This window comes from Haliotis cracherodii, unplaced genomic scaffold (assembly GCF_022045235.1).
Source record: "Haliotis cracherodii isolate W230 unplaced genomic scaffold, xgHalCrac1.p SCAF_6, whole genome shotgun sequence".
Lineage (NCBI taxonomy): Eukaryota > Metazoa > Mollusca > Gastropoda > Lepetellida > Haliotidae > Haliotis > Haliotis cracherodii.
This window is the reverse complement of record NW_027266319.1, coordinates 35,117,252-35,136,882: the sequence shown is the minus strand read 5'-3', so window position 1 is coordinate 35,136,882 and position 19,631 is coordinate 35,117,252. Positions and strand designations below refer to the sequence as shown.

General features: G+C 37.4%; 1 protein-coding gene across 10 annotated transcripts in view; it reads left to right on the top strand.

Annotated features, from left to right (window-relative positions):
• Positions 1-19,631, top strand: part of LOC139445707 (6-phosphofructo-2-kinase/fructose-2,6-bisphosphatase-like) — a 102,984-nt gene that overhangs the window by 77,821 nt on the left and 5,532 nt on the right. For 4 of the 10 annotated variants that reach the window (XR_011651877.1, XM_071226905.1, XM_071226909.1 and 1 more), the window contains 2 exons: positions 5,595-5,722; positions 12,034-14,159. Coding sequence is in view for 4 of the 10 variants with exons in the window: in XM_071226905.1 (XP_071083006.1) it covers positions 5,595-5,722; positions 12,034-12,096 (191 nt within the window). In the remaining 6 variants the exon portion in view is untranslated. Of the gene's footprint in view, positions 1-5,594; positions 5,723-6,204; positions 6,275-12,033; positions 14,160-19,631 lie in introns of those variants that run through there. The other 6 variants (XR_011651881.1, XR_011651879.1, XR_011651880.1 and 3 more) reach the window with 3 other exon arrangements.

The following is a 19,631-nucleotide window of genomic DNA, read 5'->3' as shown; positions in this document are numbered from 1 at the left end:
GGCTGCCAATTAACACTAGTAGGCATCTGAGAGTCATTCCAATGTAATACTGTGTGATGGAGACAGGTGGACAACGTGTTGACCTTGTCTCACAATATATGTTGTGGAAAAACTGGTGAAAAAATTTATATCCATCCTTCTCTTTTGATCTGTATACATCTCAGAATTGATGCAGCCATTGGCTTTTCATTTTCGATGGTATTTTTGTTGGATATATCCAAAATAAGTGACTGGGAAGTCTTTTTTAGTACAAACCCTGAGTGTGTCATTATATTTGAACTGATAAAGCAGAACCTTTCATGGACAAATCTATCCATGGAAATTGATTTGAATCACAAATACATTTGTGCATTGACAAGAACCCAATTTTGTCTTTGCTTGTCTGAAATCCACAGAACATTATAAGAGGAATTACTGGCAAGGACCAAAACATGTTATTATCGGATGCATTTAAAACAATATGTGACATACTGGGTCAATTATTTAATTGCCCTCAACTCTACAATCATAATGAGCGGAAAAATATTTTCATGGCATTCAAATACACACAAATTTGTCACCAAAATATTTCTTGTGGTCACTGTTTTTGCGTAGAATATTAGAAGGGTGTGGGAAGTTTCTTCTGTTTTGACATCAAATAGTGAGAATGCTGACACTAATTTGGAATGGCTTTCAGTGGCAATAGTCTGCTTGTTACATGAGCTCCTTGGCTTCTGTGCATCACCGTGTGAAATCTATCTCATTTCCATCGCCAATGTTGTAAAACTTTCAATATGTAGGTGTGTTTCTTTTGTTTTTAATCTGATGTATGTGCCTTTGTATTGTACATTTCAAATGTTGTAAATCCTGATATGTTGACTTGTGATGGCAGCATGAGATATAGTTGAAGAAATATGTCAGTGAGTGACAGCTATTTCACCTCATAGGAGCGTAGCTTTTCTGGGTTATATCATCAGATAGCTAATCCTCACGGGAACTATCTTTTCTCTATCATCGATCCTATATTAAGCAATATCTACCATTCACAGGGACTATCTCTTATGTATCACCAATCATATGCTACCAGATAGCTAATCCTCATAGGAACTATCTTTTACCTTTCACAAGTCTTATATAAACAAATATCTACCCCTTGTAGGAACTATCTTTTACCAATCATCTATAGTATTTGAACCAATAGCTACCCCTCATAGCTTACCTATCACCAATCTCATTTTAACCAACATCTACCCCTCATAGGAACAATCTGTTACCTATCACCAATCTCATTTTAACCAATATCTACCCCTCATAGGGACAATCTTTTTGCCATCACCAATCTTAAATCATGAGATATATCCTTTACCTATCATCTGTCAAGAACTAGTTACTCTTAATCAGGCTTATTTTGACATACATGTATATATGGTCACAAGTGCAAGCCTTGATCAGTCATTTGGGTTATTTGACTCCTGATGACATGAAACTGCATTGTTTATTATGAGACCAAAAGGGTCATATTTTTTCAAAATCTAGACTATGAGTTGTGACAAAGAACACCTGGCTGGTTTCTTGAAGAAGAAGAAGATTGTTTTATTATTGTGTCACACAATGTACATACAAATAAAACTTTGCTTCACACCTATTAATGTACATTGGTCAGCCCGCGTGACCAATGAGACACTAAAAAAATATTGTTATTATTAAAACTATAAATAAATAGTACCTAAACATTTTATAGTTTGGGGGAAGTTCTAATTTTTGTGAGCATTTTCTACGGTTTATACATTAAAGTAGCGGGGGAAATAAGCAGATGTATCCTGTATCAAGACACCTCTTGATCAGTACCACTCCGAAATAATTGCCGGCCCACCTGTCCGTGTCTGGTAACTTTTCCTTTGGGCAGCATGAAATTTCCCTACACCTGCCAAACAACCTGGCAGATAATAGTAACACTACTTATGGATTCAGTTTTATTATATCTCTTATAGATTCTTAAGTAATTTTTAGCATTATTTAGAATGAATCAAAATGCGATTTGTCTCTTATTGTTTGCATTTTTTCAACGCAGGCAGGTAACTTTGAAGATCTGCAGGCGACACTTATGGGCAACCTGCCCAACTGTCTTGTTGGGTTTTGAAATTATTTCAATCACTGATCAGAACCATATGTAGTGCCCAGTTAGACAGTTAGAATTAATGTTTCCTTCATAGGAGCACTACTTAATATGATTAATAATTTTTGAAGTCCCCAATGTGATGTCACACAAACTATATACCAATTTTGCTGCGATAAACTGCAGGAATACACTGATGAAAAATATCATGAAATTAACTGTTGACTTTCAAATTAATTCTTTTTGTCCGGAATACACTTGTGCTGCTTTTAGGTGATTAAAAATCAAAGATCAGATATTCTTTTTGAGAATTATATTGGCATTTGATAAACAAATGTAAATAATTTCTTCAGAAGCAATTAGTTGTCTTTGATGTGATGTGCAACTAACACAGTATATATATTAAGATGGTACACTTCTTGTACATAGTGCCCTTCATTGTACGAGTGTAACGTTATATCAAACTATCTATATAGCACTGTTGTTTACCCTGTTATTGTTCTATACCGATAGTAATTTGTAAATACCAATGGTGTTGTCGATAGTATGGATGACAATCGATAGTTTCAATAGTCACAATAAGTTTTATGTCAAATTTCAACCTGGTTTGTGTTCATTAGCGAGGATTAACAGATTACAAACTTCAAAGGAGAGTTACCTCCCTGTAATAACAACAGGGAGGAAAATGGCCGACATTGCTAGCAATACTTTATTCGTTTCTAATCTGTTGATTACTGGTAAAATAATTTTCAAGCCTTAAGGATTGTTTAACACTATGGCAATACTCTAGTGTAGGACGGTATGTAACATTAACAGAATCATGATAGTGAAAATAGCTCCAGTAGTCTTCCCTATATATTTGGGAGCCTGATGAACTGTATTCACCCCTGAGGTAGAGCACCAGTCTGTTGTGAAGAGTGGTTCATTGTTTTGATCCCTGATTTGTAAAGTGCCTCCTTGTTTTCGGTGGGTTAATGTTTGTTTCTGTAGGGGATTATACATTGTACAGTGTCTTCAGAGTTTATCAATTTGGTTTTACATGTCTGTTAGCACCGATAAAAACCTGAATTATTTCCATGTAAATTTCAAAGAGCTTCAAATGACTCTTGCCCAAAGTTGTTTGATCAGGGTTACAACATTCAAGCATTCCGAGAATTTTATGGTAGATGTGGGGGGACATTTCCAAATTTGACGCACCGCTGGTGTCCGATGCAGTTCCCTTTGTTCTTATGTTTTTTAGTGAACATTTGACTTGGCTTTGCATGTGTTTGTGATGCATGAAACCAGTAGGGCAGGATATGCTCACCTTTGCGCAAAAACACATAGTATCATCACTATATGATTAAGAACATTAATTAGTGGCCTTAAGATGCTGGATAAACTTGAGCACATTAATCAGTGGCCTTTGATACTGGTCCGATTTGAGCACATTAATCAGTAGCTTGAAGATAACTTGCTTATAATGATGAGGGTATTTTGAGCAAACATCACCCTGCAATATGGAATAACATACTGAATAAATACAACACAAATATCATCATTCATTAACAGATTAGCTGTTAGCCTTGACGTAGGAAATATTTAGTTGAATCCACAGAATTTCTGGTAACAATTCAGTTAATGCCGGATCAAGGACATAAGATCAATGGTTCAAAACATGGATAGCTCGAAAGAATTAAGATCCTTCTACAAGGCAGTGACATATGGCTGTATTTTGACATATCTTTGCATTAAAATACTCTGTCCAATGACATTTCTGTATGTTTCAAAGTATATGCTAACCATCTAAAAACCAGTGTTGTATTATGCTTTGCTAGCATGTTTGTGTGTGGTGATTGAATGTTGTCAAAGCTCACCTATTTTGCTTGTAATGATGTAACACATTCCGCTGACCTGCGCAGTTGTTACCTTCAGCACTTGCTGCAATGCATGTTCCTATTCAGTGTGTTGCAAAATGTTTCAGTTACTTGCTCCACTTAACCAGCAGTGATAGTAATCTTGGCCTGCTGTCCCCACATTTATTGCTGTATGTTGCCTGAAACTATATGGTTCCCTTGTAACCACCTTTCATTAAATCACCTCCACCTTCTTTTTCCTTCGATGTACACTCAGATTGCAGCAATGTCACGACTTCTTTTTGTGTGGTATATTTGAAAGTTGCCTGATTTTGTTCATCCATATCTGAATGACCACTCCACAAGAGACTGTGCATGTGTTGTGCTTTTGTCTTTAAATACCAAGTAATTATTTAGGCCAGAATGGCAAATCTAAAATGTGTTAAGATAGTCAAGGAGCTCCACATGATATAACATTACATTGATGACATGATGAGATCCTTACGCTAAAAACTGACCATTATCATGATAACAACATTGATGTTTTGACAACACTAAGTATTCTGTATTCAGGACGGGACATGAAGCATTCTGTAGAAAGGACAAAAAGCATTCTGTAGACATTTGACATGAAGCATTCTGTATACATTTGACATGAAGCATTCTGTAGACACTTGACATGAAGCATTCTATAAACAGGGCATGAAGCATTCCGTAGAAAGGACAGAAAGCATTCTTTAGACAGGACATGAAGCATTCTGTATACAGGGTATGAAGCATTCTGTAGACATTTGACATGAAGCATTCTATAAACAGGGCATGAAGCATTCCATAGAAAGGACAGAAAGCATTCTATAGACAGGACATGAAGCATTCTGTAGAAAGGACACAAAGCATTCTGTAGACATTTGACATGAAGCATTCTGTAGACATTTGACATGAAGCATTCTGTAGACACTTGACTGAAGCATTCTATAAACAGGGCATGAAGCATTCTGTAGAAAGGACACAAAGCATTCCATAGACAGGACATGAAGCATTCTGTAGAAAGGACATGAAGCATTCTGTAGACACTTGACAGAAAGCATTCTGTAGACATTTGACATGAAGCATTCTGTAGAGACTTGACATGAAGTATTCTGTAGACACTTGACATGAAGCATTCTGTAGACACTTGACATGAAGCATTCTGTAGACATTTGACATGAAGCATTCTGTAGACACTTGACATGAAGCATTCTGTAGACACTTGACATGAAGCATTCTGTAGACACTTGACATGAAGCATTCTGTAGACACTTGACATGAGGGCTCAAGGCATTCAGTTGATTTGACGTGAAGTTTTCTGTTGATTTGACATGAAACCTTCTGTAATTTTTGCATGAAGCATTTTTTAGAATGGATGTGTCAAGCATTCCATAGACAGGACATAAAGCATTCTGAAGACGGGACATGAACCATTCTATTGACAGGACATGAAGCATTCAGTAGACAGGAAACAAAGCAATATGTATATAATACTAAAAAGCAAGCGTAGATGTTATGTGAGTAACATTATATCGGCTAATAAGCATCTACATGCATGGTGAAATGTGAGTTTTCATTCAGAGATTTTAACTTACTCTACCATTATTCAGTCTCATGTAAGCCTTTCCTGTTTTCAGAGGATCTGCCGTATTTGAAGGTTCCGCTACATACCGTGATAAAGTTAACCCCGGTAGCCTATGGTTGTAGAGTGGAGCTGATCTCCCTCAACATCGAGGCAGTCAACACTCACAGGGAGAAACCCAAGGTCAGTGGTCCCAGTGTTCTTCATCATCTCTCCTTTCACACAGGCAGGAAAACAATGTTGTGGCTCTTGCTACATAGCCCACACTTTGTCGGGTCCAAGCAAAATGCTCTATAAAAGTATGTCAGGTGAAACTGATTTTTTGTTTAGTTTTGTTAGTTGTTATAGTCCATATGCAAAGAGGCAGGAAACAAATTGAATTAATGATCCATGATATTGAGGCTGATTATCTTAAAAGAACAACTTTGAAGAAGGGCTTTTGCCAAAATGATAACAAAATTATGTTGAAACTATGTTTTTTTAAACACAATATATTTGAAAATTTATGGTAGCCTTATCCAAACATATGTCCTACCAATTAACCATAAGTCATCTTTGAGCCACAACTGCTTTCTGCCTTTTCTCTGACGTTGAATTTGGCGCATGTATTTAAGTACAGGTATTACATGATGCACTGATATTAAATACTGACATAATCTCCACAGATGTTTGAGTTGTGACTGGATCGTCATGGACTTCATACTTTGTCTTGTCTTCATCTGAGAAAACTGCAAGGTTGTGCTTCATACAATCATATCCCATAATATCATCACATGCTGACATTGTAGAGTCTAACAATTGGTTGATAATCCCTTTTCGACTGTTTGGTCTTGATATGGCCTTGTGAAGACTCTTGACTTCAGTGCTTTCCTTCTCAAGACAATAAAGGGTCATCCAATTCTTTCATATTACCATACTTACTCTGTCATGACATTTAAGGATCACCTGATTCTTTCTGGATATGATAGTCCACTGCATGTCAGTATTGTGGACCTGGAACAGCACGAGTGCCCAAACCATCCCTATTACTCACCTTTGCTTTGTGCACATCAAGAATCTCAAGAGGTTAATTTGGCCTTATATTTTTTATACGTTGGTTTACAAACATTTTGGCCAGAAATTCTATATTTCTTGTAGTACAGCTACTAATGAATGGAAAAGAAATTTGTAGGCCACTCCCTCATGGAAGTGTAATTGCGAAACGATATGTTTTGGTTTTTGTTACAAAAGATTTTTATGCATATTATTCACTATTTCTTACAAAGATTAGTGATAAGAACTCTTGTTGTTTTCATGTCACCTAACTGTTAAACAGTCAGTCCAAAAAAGTAGTGATTATATTTTTATATCTAATTTCTCAGTCTCATTATGCAACTTATAAAAAATATAAGGCCTTGTATTATAATACAGTATCGTTTCCTGTTGGTAGTGGCTGGTGATAGTACATGTACTTATAAGTTTAATCTGACAGTAATGTCAAGTACATGGTAGTTGTGATCTTGCCACAAAAGTATTAAAATATGTGAACTTGTGCCTTTCTTTCTATTACAGTAATTGTGGTGAAGGAAGAGATCAGAAATAACATGAAACAGCATATTTGACAGATAAATTATGAACCATTAGTTTTCACTGAAAAACGAAACTTAACTATATATTAAATGGCCAGGGAAACTTTATTGTGATATTAGTGTGTATTGAGATAGAACTTATGTGTGTTGCTAGTAGTGTTTTTCTAACCCTGTCCCCACTTCACATTCAAATAACCCAGGCAAGCTCCTCACAGCGATAGCCTGTTTGGAGCTCTCTATACTATCGCTGCCACCAGTCAAAACACACCACTGTGATAAGTGGTCACAGCCCAGCTTGGAGTTGAACTAGCAACCGTAATGCTTACAAACAAGCGATGACTACCGAGACACTGAATACTCTTACCCTAACCAAGTTATTTTCTTTGTTTGTCAATTTGAATTTCTATTTCATTTCAACTGTCATGTAATTTGTACAGTAAGAATGTAATTGGGAATTTAAGTGATCTTCCGATAGTCTGATCAAACAAACAAAAAGTTAAATTCATCTGGGAAATATGGTCAGTCGTAAACCTCTTCATAAATAACTGTATTGGGATTCCCAAAGACATAAACAAAAGTATAAACGTTACTACATTTGGGGTTAGAGGCCAAATTTCAAGATTCTTGTAATGGCCCCGCCCACACTGGTGGCAGCAATGTTACTGAGAGTGTAACGAAGGTGTCCCACGCTGGGTAGGAGCTTGTAACCCAGATAATAAGGGGAGGTAAGTCTCAGGTGACGCCAGTCATATAAGGCTGGTGGAACCGTTATCACATGGTGATTGACTTAGAAAAGTTAACTTGTCATCCGTTCCCCATAAATATTATCAACAAATCTGATGCTGTACATGTATTACTCTTGAATCCATTCATACACATCCCAGCAGAGGCCAATGTATGTGATGTTAATGAATGGCTTATGTCTCTACTTAAACTGAGCATGTTTCTGTGCTTACCTTACGGTCATATTCTCTTGTGCATGATTAACTGATGACAGACATAGAACTTGAGAACCAGCTCAATGTATACTGTAAATCTTGAAATTAATGCGAGTGTGAATTAAATGCAAAAAATTCGATTGGTCTATGCTCTCATTATTTAACATCGCATTTATATCAACAATAAGAAATTTTGGATAGCAGAAATACCAACTTAGACATATGTGAAAACAAACAGCTATGTATTCCACATCATTGTTTATTGAGCAGCACTTATATATACAAGTATATAAACAATGTCATTCAAACACTAATTACATCCTGTGAATTGTCACTGCGTCGACACGAGCCAGCGCGCATGTATTGTTTCAGCGGAAGTATTCTACTCCGTGCTAATAAGCAGGGCTATTCGGTGTGTGATTGGATTATTGTAAGGTTGGATTAAGGTGAGGATTCTCCTGTAAACCTGACAGAGGGCATTTTCTTTAGATATAAATCCACTGATGCTTGAGAGGAGGGGGTGTCGCATTCATATTGAGGCGCATTTTTGGCTAGGGGCCAACAGTCGCATTCTTTTGGAGACGCATTTATTTCACGATTTACAGTATTTGTTTCACATAGGCTAGCCTAACCATATGTTTGATACATCACATAGGCTAGCTAGAGGCATATATTCTGAATATATCACATGGCTGGCCTAGCCTTGTAGTTGTTTATGTTATTAAGGTGGTTAATGGATGTTTTGATAATTTGTCTGTAAAGTCTATTTATGCTTATGTTAAAAGCACCATCATCATCCCAAACAAGATGTCTTTCAGAGCTAGTTTCATCTTAGGCAGTTTGTTGTAATGAAGACCTTGTTAGGGACAGTAGTGTTTTCATGTGACCAACAGTAACTGCAAAGTAGTATGGTGTTGGATCAGCACCATGTCATGTTGTTTCATGTGTTGTGGCATTCTCAATAGTTAAGGTATCATAAGGACTAGTAGAAATTTGCCTTCTTAAAAAGTGTTGCTATATGTTTTCATTATAAGGACTTGTTGACTAAAACTGTTAGTTTGTAACACTGATTAGGGCTTCAACGACTCTTGGGGTGAAGCTGCACTCATGCTCGAGTACCCTATAATATGACCCTTTTGATAGTGTAATTATCTTTATGAACATGAGTTTAGCATGTAGGCTTATGTAGCGTCCTTCTGATAACGAATACAAGCAAATAATATGAAACTTTACTCAAATAAATCTTAAATCAACCCACCTGTTAATGTAACTTAATATCATTTCAAATCTATTTGTAGCAGTTTTATCATGCCCCAGTTTAACGAGGATGTGACTAACTTATTGACACATCATTCTTTCTTTATATGCAACATGTATAGCTATTAACAAAGTATGTGAATGAGAGTTACCTCCCTTAGTTGGTATTTGAGTCATCAATGACGGTTCCAATATCATGCCCCTGGTGTCACATTGTTTACAACATCATTTCCTTGGTGTCACATTGTTTACATCATGTCCTTGGTGTCACATTGTTTACAACATCATGCCCCTGGTGTCACATTGTTTACAACATCATTTCCTTGGCGCATATTGTTTACAACATCATGTCCTTGGTCTCACATTGTTTACATCATGCCCCCGGTGTCACATTGTTTACATCATGCCCCTGGTGTCACATTGTTTACAACATCATGTCCTTGGTGTCACATTGTTTACAACATCATGTCCTTGGTGTCACATTGTTTACATCATGCCACTGGTGTCACATTGTTTACATCATGCCCCTGGTGTCACATTGTTTACAACATCATGTCCTTGGTGTCACATTGTTTACAACATCATGTCCTTAGTGTCACATTGTTTACATCATGTCCTTGGTGTCACATTGTTTACAACATCATGTCCTTAGTGTCACATTGTTTACATCATGTCCTTGGTGTCACATTGTTTACAACATCATGTCCTTAGTGTCACATTGTTTACATCATGCCCCTGGTGTCACATTGTTTACAACATCATGTCCTTAGTGTCACATTGTTTACAACACCATGTCCTTAGTGTCACATTGTTTACATCATGTCCTTGGTGTCACATTGTTTACATCATGCCACTGGTGTCACATTGTTTACATCATGCCCCTGGTGTCACATTGTTTACAACATCATGTCCTTGGTGTCACATTGTTTACAACATCATGTCCTTAGTGTCACATTGTTTACATCATGCCTTGGTGTCACATTGTTTACAACATCATGTCCTTGGTGTCACATTGTTTGCAACATCATGTCCTTGGTGTCACATTGTTTACAACATCATGTCCTTAGTGTCACATTGTTTACATCATGCCCCTGGTGTCACATTGTTTACAACATCATGTCCTTAGTGTCACATTGTTTACATCATGCCCCTGGTGTCACATTGTTTACAACATCATTTCCATGGTGTCACATTGTTTACATCATGTCCTTGGTGTGGACATCATGTCCTTGTCTAGTAGTAGAGCAACTGCCTGGAGAGTGGAAGGTCGGGGGGTTCAATTCCTCATACTACGAAACATTAAAAGATGGTACCTACTTGTTGTTACCTTGCCTGGCGCTCAGCATTATGGAGATAAAACAAGTACGGATTGGCATACACAAACACAAACACAAACACACGTGTTTATAAGTGTAATAGTCTTTAATATGACATTAAACCCCATTTCACCTCAACTCACCTGGTGTCGTATTGTTTACAACATCATGCATGTCTTGACTTTGGCTTTGAGCACGACTAAAATGGATGACATTTCTTTGTCAACATTATAATTTTTTTTATCTACTTATTGAAACTTCATGAATGACTGCATCCTGTAGCACATTGTGCAGCAGAATGGTTACAGTATAGCATTTCTAGGGGATCAATGATTGACTAGCTGCAGGACACCTGTGCCCATTCAGACTTGATGCAGCACTGGGACCAATGGAAACACAGCCATTCCTCATAATAAGGACAGAAACAATGGCCAAGCATTTTCACTGAAATACTTTCCATTCATTACTAGATCCAGGGTAGAAGAGGTCTTCAGAAACCCATGCTTGCCGTAAAAGGCGATTATGCTTGTTATCAGAAGCGACTAACGGGATTGGGTAGTCAGGTTTGCTGACTTGGTTGATGCATGTCATCATATCCCAACTGCGTGGACCAATGCTCATGATGTCAATCACTGGATTGTCAGGTGAAGACTTGATTATTTACAGACCGCCGTCATATAGCTGGAATATTGCTGAGTGCGACGTTAAACAACAAACCAACCAATCATTACTACAGTATAAGCGTGAATGCTGTACAACCATATGGAACCTGACATCATGGGTAGAGCATGACATTGTGTTATTTAGTACATCCTTTAGTCCATCAGTGACAAGCTATAATATAACATAAACCCTTGTCTCATATCTCCCATCACTGCTTTCTTTTCTCACTGTTCCTGTGTAGGTATTAAAGCAATGATGGGTGGCTGAAACTGTCAGAGAAGCTGTCTGTGTCTGCCTTCCCTTAGCAAGTGTTTTGTCTGTGCCTTGTCTTGGCATCAGTGTTGTGTCAGTGTCTATAGCCTTGTCGCAAGTGTTGTGTCTGTGTTTAGGCTTGTCGCAAGTGTTGTGTCTGTGTCTAGTCTTGATGCAAGTGTTGTGGGATGTAGGGTGATGAAGTCACAGGGTCCACAGGGTCCACAGTAATGTTTAGCAGGCCACAAAACCAAGCTCAGTCACTGAAAAATGGAAACACTTCTTGAGAAATACTAAATGTATTCATTCCATAATGTCAAGACCTCAAACAAGGACTGTAGAATATCACTTCAAGTGAATCGTCCCGAGATTATCCTCTCATCTCAATCAATGAATATGAATTCATCCAACTTTCATCATCATTACAAGTCCTTATTCACAAACCAAGAACCCTGTAGAGTTCTCTCCCCTTATTGACTTCCTTTCTTTCCTCCTTCCAGACTGTCCTAGCCAATGGGTCCATTAGCGCCATTGAGGCCACCACTTGCTCTTGCTTTGAGTAATGGCCTCTAACCTTGACCTTTGCCACCACCAACGTAGATCGTAATGGATGACCAGGGTCTTTCAGCAGGATAACATAGCATAGGGTGCTTGAAGATGTTCTTCTGGTAATACATGATTCATTCCAGTGTGGGATAGTTGAGGAGGAAGACTCTGTGCGAGGCAGGAAAACAAACTTCATTTTCTCTACCATCACCAGAAAATAAGAGATAGATCCACTTAAGAATGTTTCCACTCGATGAAGGATATGTTAAACAAAGGGCATGTTGCTTCAGGCAATTGGAGAGTGTCTCATATCTTCCTTCAAGGAATACAGATGTGTGTGGCTATATTGAATGATGTGATATTACAAATCAAAGGTGCTCATCAGGGTTTTCAGATGTGTGTGTGTGAAGAAAATCTGACCAAATTGTTTTTATTGTGTCTTGGAAACTGAGTGTGATACTGTGGGGACTGTGTAACTGTTAACTCCACATGGGGATGTTACAAGCCTCCGAAGTCATTGAGATCCATTACTTTAGTGCTGTGACTACAGGCGTGTCCTTCAAAGTTCAAGAAGGATTCAGCTGGTGTAGAGACACTTCAGTGGAAGTTGCATCTTCATCTTCTTTAATTGTCAAGAAATTGTTCGTCAAGTGACCAGTGTAATAAGCTCTTGACCTTTTCTTGTGTTTTATTCATTTGTACATTGTTCTCACACTTGACCAATATTTGATTGTCTTTCATTCTTTCAGGATGTTTTATGAAACTGTATGATTTCTGGATGCTGATGTAGTGATTGATAGGTTTACGGCTTGAATGACTGGTCATTCTACATATCCAGTGTGTTGACTGAAATTTTTATAGCTGTGATCGTTGAGAGGAATGTGTTTTCACTTATTGAAGTAAGGTTGTGGTAGGTTCGACATACAGCCTACTATTACGAACATGTCTTTTGGCATTATTTGAGATGAATGATTATACATTGGCTTATATAAACTGAGTCTACCTGACAAAAACCTTTTCCTGTCCTTTGTGGCAAATGAGAGACATTGTTTATGATCTATCTCAGTGTCCTCATTTTGAAGTGGAACTGACTGTTTATTTTAGAATCTGTTCAAATGCATTTCTATGGTACAGTTTGAAAGTTCTTGATATTCTCAAAAATTAGTTTGAGCATTCATAAACAAAATTAGAGAAACAACTTACCATTGATGTCATATGTAACTGTGACACATGATTTTTTTCCTTGAAATACATAGCTTAAATCTGTTTTTGCAATCATATCCTTGTCTTTGTTCATAGAGAGTGGTGTGGTAGCCAAACTAGTGGTTACATTGTGACATTTCTTGCAAATGGCCAATCCTAGCAATCTCAGCTGATTAATGAAACAGTTTATTTTTGAATGGTTCCGCTACTTTTTGTAAATAAAAGCAACAAAACCCAAATAGGATCATCTTCCATTGCTATCATGGTCATATTGTTTTGTAAACTGCACATACTGCTGGTCTTGATTTTTGATATTCTAGTTTTCTCTGACAATGCTTATGTCAGTAATACCAAAGTATGATATGTATGTTGTTTATAAATTATTTGTCTGTTTATTTCTTTAGTGAATAAGAATCTGTAGTGGATGTCTGACATATGTCGAAACTACTGTTCAGGGCATCAGGAGATCAGGGCATCGGGAGATCAGGGCAGGGGGATTATAAAACTAAGTACTTTATCAATCCTTATTGTTGCAGCTTATGACTACCAAACTTAATGAGACTCCAGTTAAGCAATGTGGTTTATCACAACTCAATTCGACCCCTGAAGATCCAGGGTAGAATAGGTCTTCAGCAACCCATGCTGCTGCTGTGCTTGTCGTAAGAGGGGACTAACGGGATCAGGTGGTCAGGCTCACTGACTTGGCTGATGCATGTCATCATATCCCAATTGCGTGGATAGATGCTCATGATGTCAATCACTGGGTTATCTGGCCCAGACTCAATTATTTACAGACCGCTGTCATATAGCTGGAATATTGCTGAGTGTGGCGTTAAACAACAAACAAACAAACAAACAACACAATTCATGCTTATATCATCCCATTGGCACATTTTCAATATTTGAATTACAGATATATTTTTTCCAAAACTATCTTTTTTATTAAGATAAAATATAATCTTATTGACATGTTTGTTTTAGAATCTTCTCTTATAGCTATTGCTGGTTGCTGAATAGATAGAATGGACAGAAAGTACTGCTTTGTAGAATGGCATGTTGTGAGGTTACTCTCCTTCTCCTGCAGACCTTTCTTGAAATAGTTTTATCATTACCAAAGTATTTTAAGAGAGAAAAAAAAAAGGAGCTAAGATGCTTACATTTTTTCAGATGTGTGCAAATATAGATCGTGAATCTTTAAACACGAGAAGTCTTAAAGATTCCATCTGCAAATGACAGCATTAAATGGAAGCTACAAATACCTTTGAATTAATATTTCAAGTATTCTTGCAGCATTTGCTTCTTTGTTCTTGTTGTTGTACTTGGAATCATTACATATATTAATGTCTATTGAAAGTCAAGTAAAATTATGACAAGTGTACTGATGGCACTCTTTCAGCGATGAATATGTGTATAATAATTTCTATAATCGTCTATATAATTGCAAAGGGCATTATGTGTGTTAAGAGAATGGTAAAGTCTCTACTTCAGGTTAAGATTAATTTCCTTATTCATCCCACCATAAACATCTGATCAAAATTCCTGGATAAATCCCTGGGTGCTATTGTACAAAACAACCTTAGCGCTATGACTGTCATAAGTATGTTAAGGTATGGGAGTTACGATCACCTTAGTGCTAAGATTGCTTTGTACAACGGCATTTGTTTTAATTTCTCAAATTTTATGAAGATAACATGTTGTGTATTGTTTTAGTTTTGGTCTCATTACATTTGTTAATCCACATATGTATTTTTCTTTGTTATTCTTTCAAAAATCACAAGGTACACACCTTGTTTAGAAAAGGTGAGTTTTACTGGTTTGACTTTTTTCTTGTAAGGCATTCTTTGAACAATTAATATTGTTATAATCCTATCTACTAGTGTTGATTAGCTATATATCAACTGATTTTCTTGTGTGTTTTAACTTAATGTGGATTTAACCTTTTCGTATGAACATTTGGAAGGTGATGCTTTGTCTCTGTTAATATTACATTCTCATCTGGTTCACTTCCTCCAGAAGACCTGTGGTGAAATAGGTCATCAGCAACCCATGCTTGCCGTAAGTGGCAACCATGCTTGTCCTAAGAGGCAACTAACGGGATCGGGTGGTCAGGTGGACATGGTTGATGCATGTCATCATATCCTAATTGTGTGGATCGATGTTCATGATGTCATTCACTGGATTGTCTGGTTCAGACTTGATTATTTACAGACCGCCGTCATAAAGCTCGAATATTGCTGAGTATGGCGTTAAACAACAAACAAACAAACAAACAAACACTTCCTCGATCTGTAAGTGTGGTGCTACATTAACCGCTGTGTCACTAACAGTACATCCTGTCATCTGTTGTGTTGTTAACATATGGGCATATGCTAGATATTATCACAAATTGGGGTCTATGAAATTGAGTGTTTTCCTCTAAGTTGGAATTGTTGATGTCACAGCCTCATATGGTAAAAAACAGGGGCTCTAAACACCAAAGAATAGTTTTCAAATCACCATGTGTAACGGTAGATGGTGCCGACTGTGATATTGCAGGAATTTTGAAATCAGCTTTAAATAACATGGTGAGGTGAGGTGAAATGGGCTTTAAGTCGTGTTCATGGTTATTGCACTAACACAGCCACGTGCATGTGTGGCTGTTTGTTCTAGTCTCAACTTCTGCTACCTATCATGGATAACCCACTTTGACCATTCCTTGTTTAATTATGGAGGTGGTTAGTTTTAAATGAAACTTGCTTACTCTAAGTCTGAAGTCAGACTGGCATTTGTTGTTTTTTATTGTCATTGTTACTTGATGCTTATGGTTCAAATACCCGGTAGTGTCTGTCGTGGCATTACCAATTGAGATGTATACAGAATCTATCCAAGGTGGACTTTACCAAAATGTATGATGTCAGTCATCTTACTCCCATGGTATCCTCTATTAATGAGTTTAGTATACGTAGACAGACAGGGTCTCCTGCAGACTGGGTCACCTGCTGATCAACGCATTACTAGACATGATCTTTTACCCGACCCATGAAGATTCCGGGGTAGAATAGGTCTTCAGCAACCCATACTTGCCGTAAAAGGCGACTATGCTTGTCGTGAAAGGCGACTAACGGGATCGGGTGGTCAGGCTCGCTGACTTGGTTGATGCAGGTCATTGATCCCAATTGCGTGGATTGATGTTCATGATATCAATTACTGGATTGTCTGGTCCAGACTCGATTATTTACAGACCGCCGTCTTATAGCTGGAATATTGCTGAGTGCGGCCTTCAACAACAAACCAACCAACCAACCAGCCTTTTACCCACACAGGGGATTATCATCTTTGAGGTAGCAACAATTCAAGTGCGAGCCCAGCTAAGTTATAGAGCTAATTTTGAATATGTTTTTCATGTACTTGTTAAATGTGATATCATTTTCATATTGCTCAAATTCATGATGTAGACAAAATTAAGTGTGTGCTGTAATATCGGTATATTGGTAAATTGATGTAAGATTTTTCCACGATACCTATCACAATATCATTTTTCCATGCTTGATTTATTGAGTGATTAAAAAATAGCGATTTTTATGATGTGTTTAATGTAATATACTTGCCAAACGCCTTCGCTGCCCCCAGCATGCATTTGGGGCCCCAAGATGGCTGTGTATATATTGACTAAACATTATGTTGTACCAGCATCTTGTTTGTTTCCATTTTTGAACTTAAATTTATAAATTAATGTATCAGATTGCTTCTGAAATACAAATTTAGAAATGTACAATATATCGTGATAAGTATCGCAATACGGCCTTGTGGATCGCAAAATATTGTGATACACTGTAAACCTCCAATACCATCTCTAGACAAAAGAAGATGCTGATGGTTCACTAGGGACACGGGTGGCCCAGTCGTCTAAGGCGCCGTGCTTCGCTGTGCAGAGTTGCGTCCTTTGGGCACGCCAGAAACCTATGATTGTTGGTTCGAATCCTGATTCGCCCTGATTATGTTTCTAGGTTTGTCAGCACCATACCCGTACTCGTGGGTTTCGCCGAAGTGGAAACGTCTGAGACCTGCATCACGTCAGGCTTTCCTTCCACATTAAGCTGACACGCCGCGATATAACTGGAATACTGTTAAAAGCGGCTTTGAACCCAGCTCACTCACTCACTCTAAATCTATGCTATAAATGAAGATAGAAGTAAAACTCTATTGCCTCACATGGTCAGCGCTTAATGAGTTGTTTGTGATTTGATCAGTCAGTCAGTTAAAGAGCTATTTTTCATGCTAAATTCAACTGATTACTGTTATTACAAAAACTGTCGCAGCCTTAAACCTTTATATAGATACAAGGGCATAATCTGATAACACTAACATTAACGAAGCCTCTTTATGTATATATGTGTGTGTGTGTGTGTGTTAAAATATATGCTTACTCCAGACACATATCAGTGATATTTTTAGTATGTGACATACTTACAACAATGATGTGTACATTGTGTGTATACTACAGAAATGATGAATAAAATGTAAAATAAATAACAGGTGTGTCCTTTGTGGTTCTCTGTCATATTAGGCCAGACTTGTTTTTTAAAACGGGTTTACAGATTTTTGGCTCCCAAAATGCACAGTGCTGGTTTGAGAAAATATGCATATGAATTCCAATTTCAATTATTATTATTATTCTTGATTTCCTCAAAATGTTAAGTAGGGTGGGGAAAAGTTTAGATTGTAAGAATAGGAAAGTTTAGAGTTACCTCCCTTCTCACTGTTACTGACAAGCTCCTTCCCAGCGCGTGACACCTTCGTTACACTCTCGGTAACATCGCTGCCACCAGTGTGGGCGCGGCCATTACAAGAATCTTGAAATTTGCCCTCAAACCCCATATGTAGTAACGTTTATACTTTTGTTTATGTCTTTGGGAGTGCCATCATATTTCAATTTGAAAAGGTTTACGACTGACCATGTTTTCCAGATGAATTTACTTTGTTGTTTTGATAATCAGATTGGTTCGAGATTGCAGACTAACGGAAAATCAACCAACTTCTCCCTTACATTCTTACTATATCAATAACACGATAGTTTTAATGAAACAGAAATTCAAATTGACAAACGAAGAAAGTAATTTAGCAGCGATAAGTGTATTCGGCGTCACGACAGTCGTCACTTGTTTGTAAACATAACGGTCATTCGGTTGCGAGTTCAACTCCAAGCATGGTTGTGGCCACCTATTCACAGTGGGGAGTTTTGACTGGTGGCAGCGATAGTATAGAGAGCTCCGGGAACGTACTATCGCTGTGAGGAGCTTGTGTTACTGACTTGGATCTGTCGAGATTCATCAAAATTGAATGTTTTTTTAAGTTTTTAAGATAAATTTGCAATAGGTTTATTCCTAGTATTTTAAATCATTTATTTAAATTGATAGTGGCAGTAATTGTGTTGTTTATTAAGTTTTACTTATTTCTGGTCATGGAATAATAAAACATGCACATTTAAAAAAATTTTAGTCCGTGGAATCGTAAACCAAGTTTTCTAAAAAGAAAGCCTGGCCTTGTTATGTTAGTACTCAGGTTCATGTGTGATCTGAGACATGGTGTGTCTGATAGTCAGCATTCACTGTCAGTTGGCCCAGACAGGATTGCTGACTCATCAGGTTTAGAGGGAGATAACTCTGCTTTTATTCCTTATGTTTCCATGACAAAACCAGGGTGACAATGTCTTGATGAGTTGTGGCGTTACTGACCATCAGCTCACTGTGTATATAAGGACAGTAGATATGTTGGAGCTGTGTCTCATGATAGCTTCAGGTGTGGCTAAGACTGCTCTCCATATTTGATTGGACATCATAGTTTAAAAACGATAGGATATTATTCAAACATGAAAGTGTTATATACCACATATTTTTAGCTGACACTTTGTGTGTGATCATTTTTGATTGTCCGTTTTATTAGTTTTATTTAGTGTCATTGATTTTTCAGTGATCCATTCATATAATTTCCCCCACAATTTTGCCTTTTATGCCAAACAGATTCTGTTTCGGCATATAATAGCGATATTCACTGGCATTGACATTTCATATTTACTTTATGAAACAAGGTCCTTGGTGAATGTTAATAAAACTTGTATACATTGTAAATTAGGCACTTTCTTCAGTTAAAGAAACAGTTTATAAACACCTACATCGGTTCATGTCTTGAAACCAACAAAGTGTTTATCTTATTACAAGTACGATGGTAACACTCACAATGGCCAGTCAGCAAGAAGCTATCATCCCAGTGGGGATTTCAGGTTAATATAGAACCCCAGTAGCCTATGTTTGTCAAAACAAGTGAATAATTGGATCGGGTTTTCCAGTACAGTGACTAAGATGATTACATG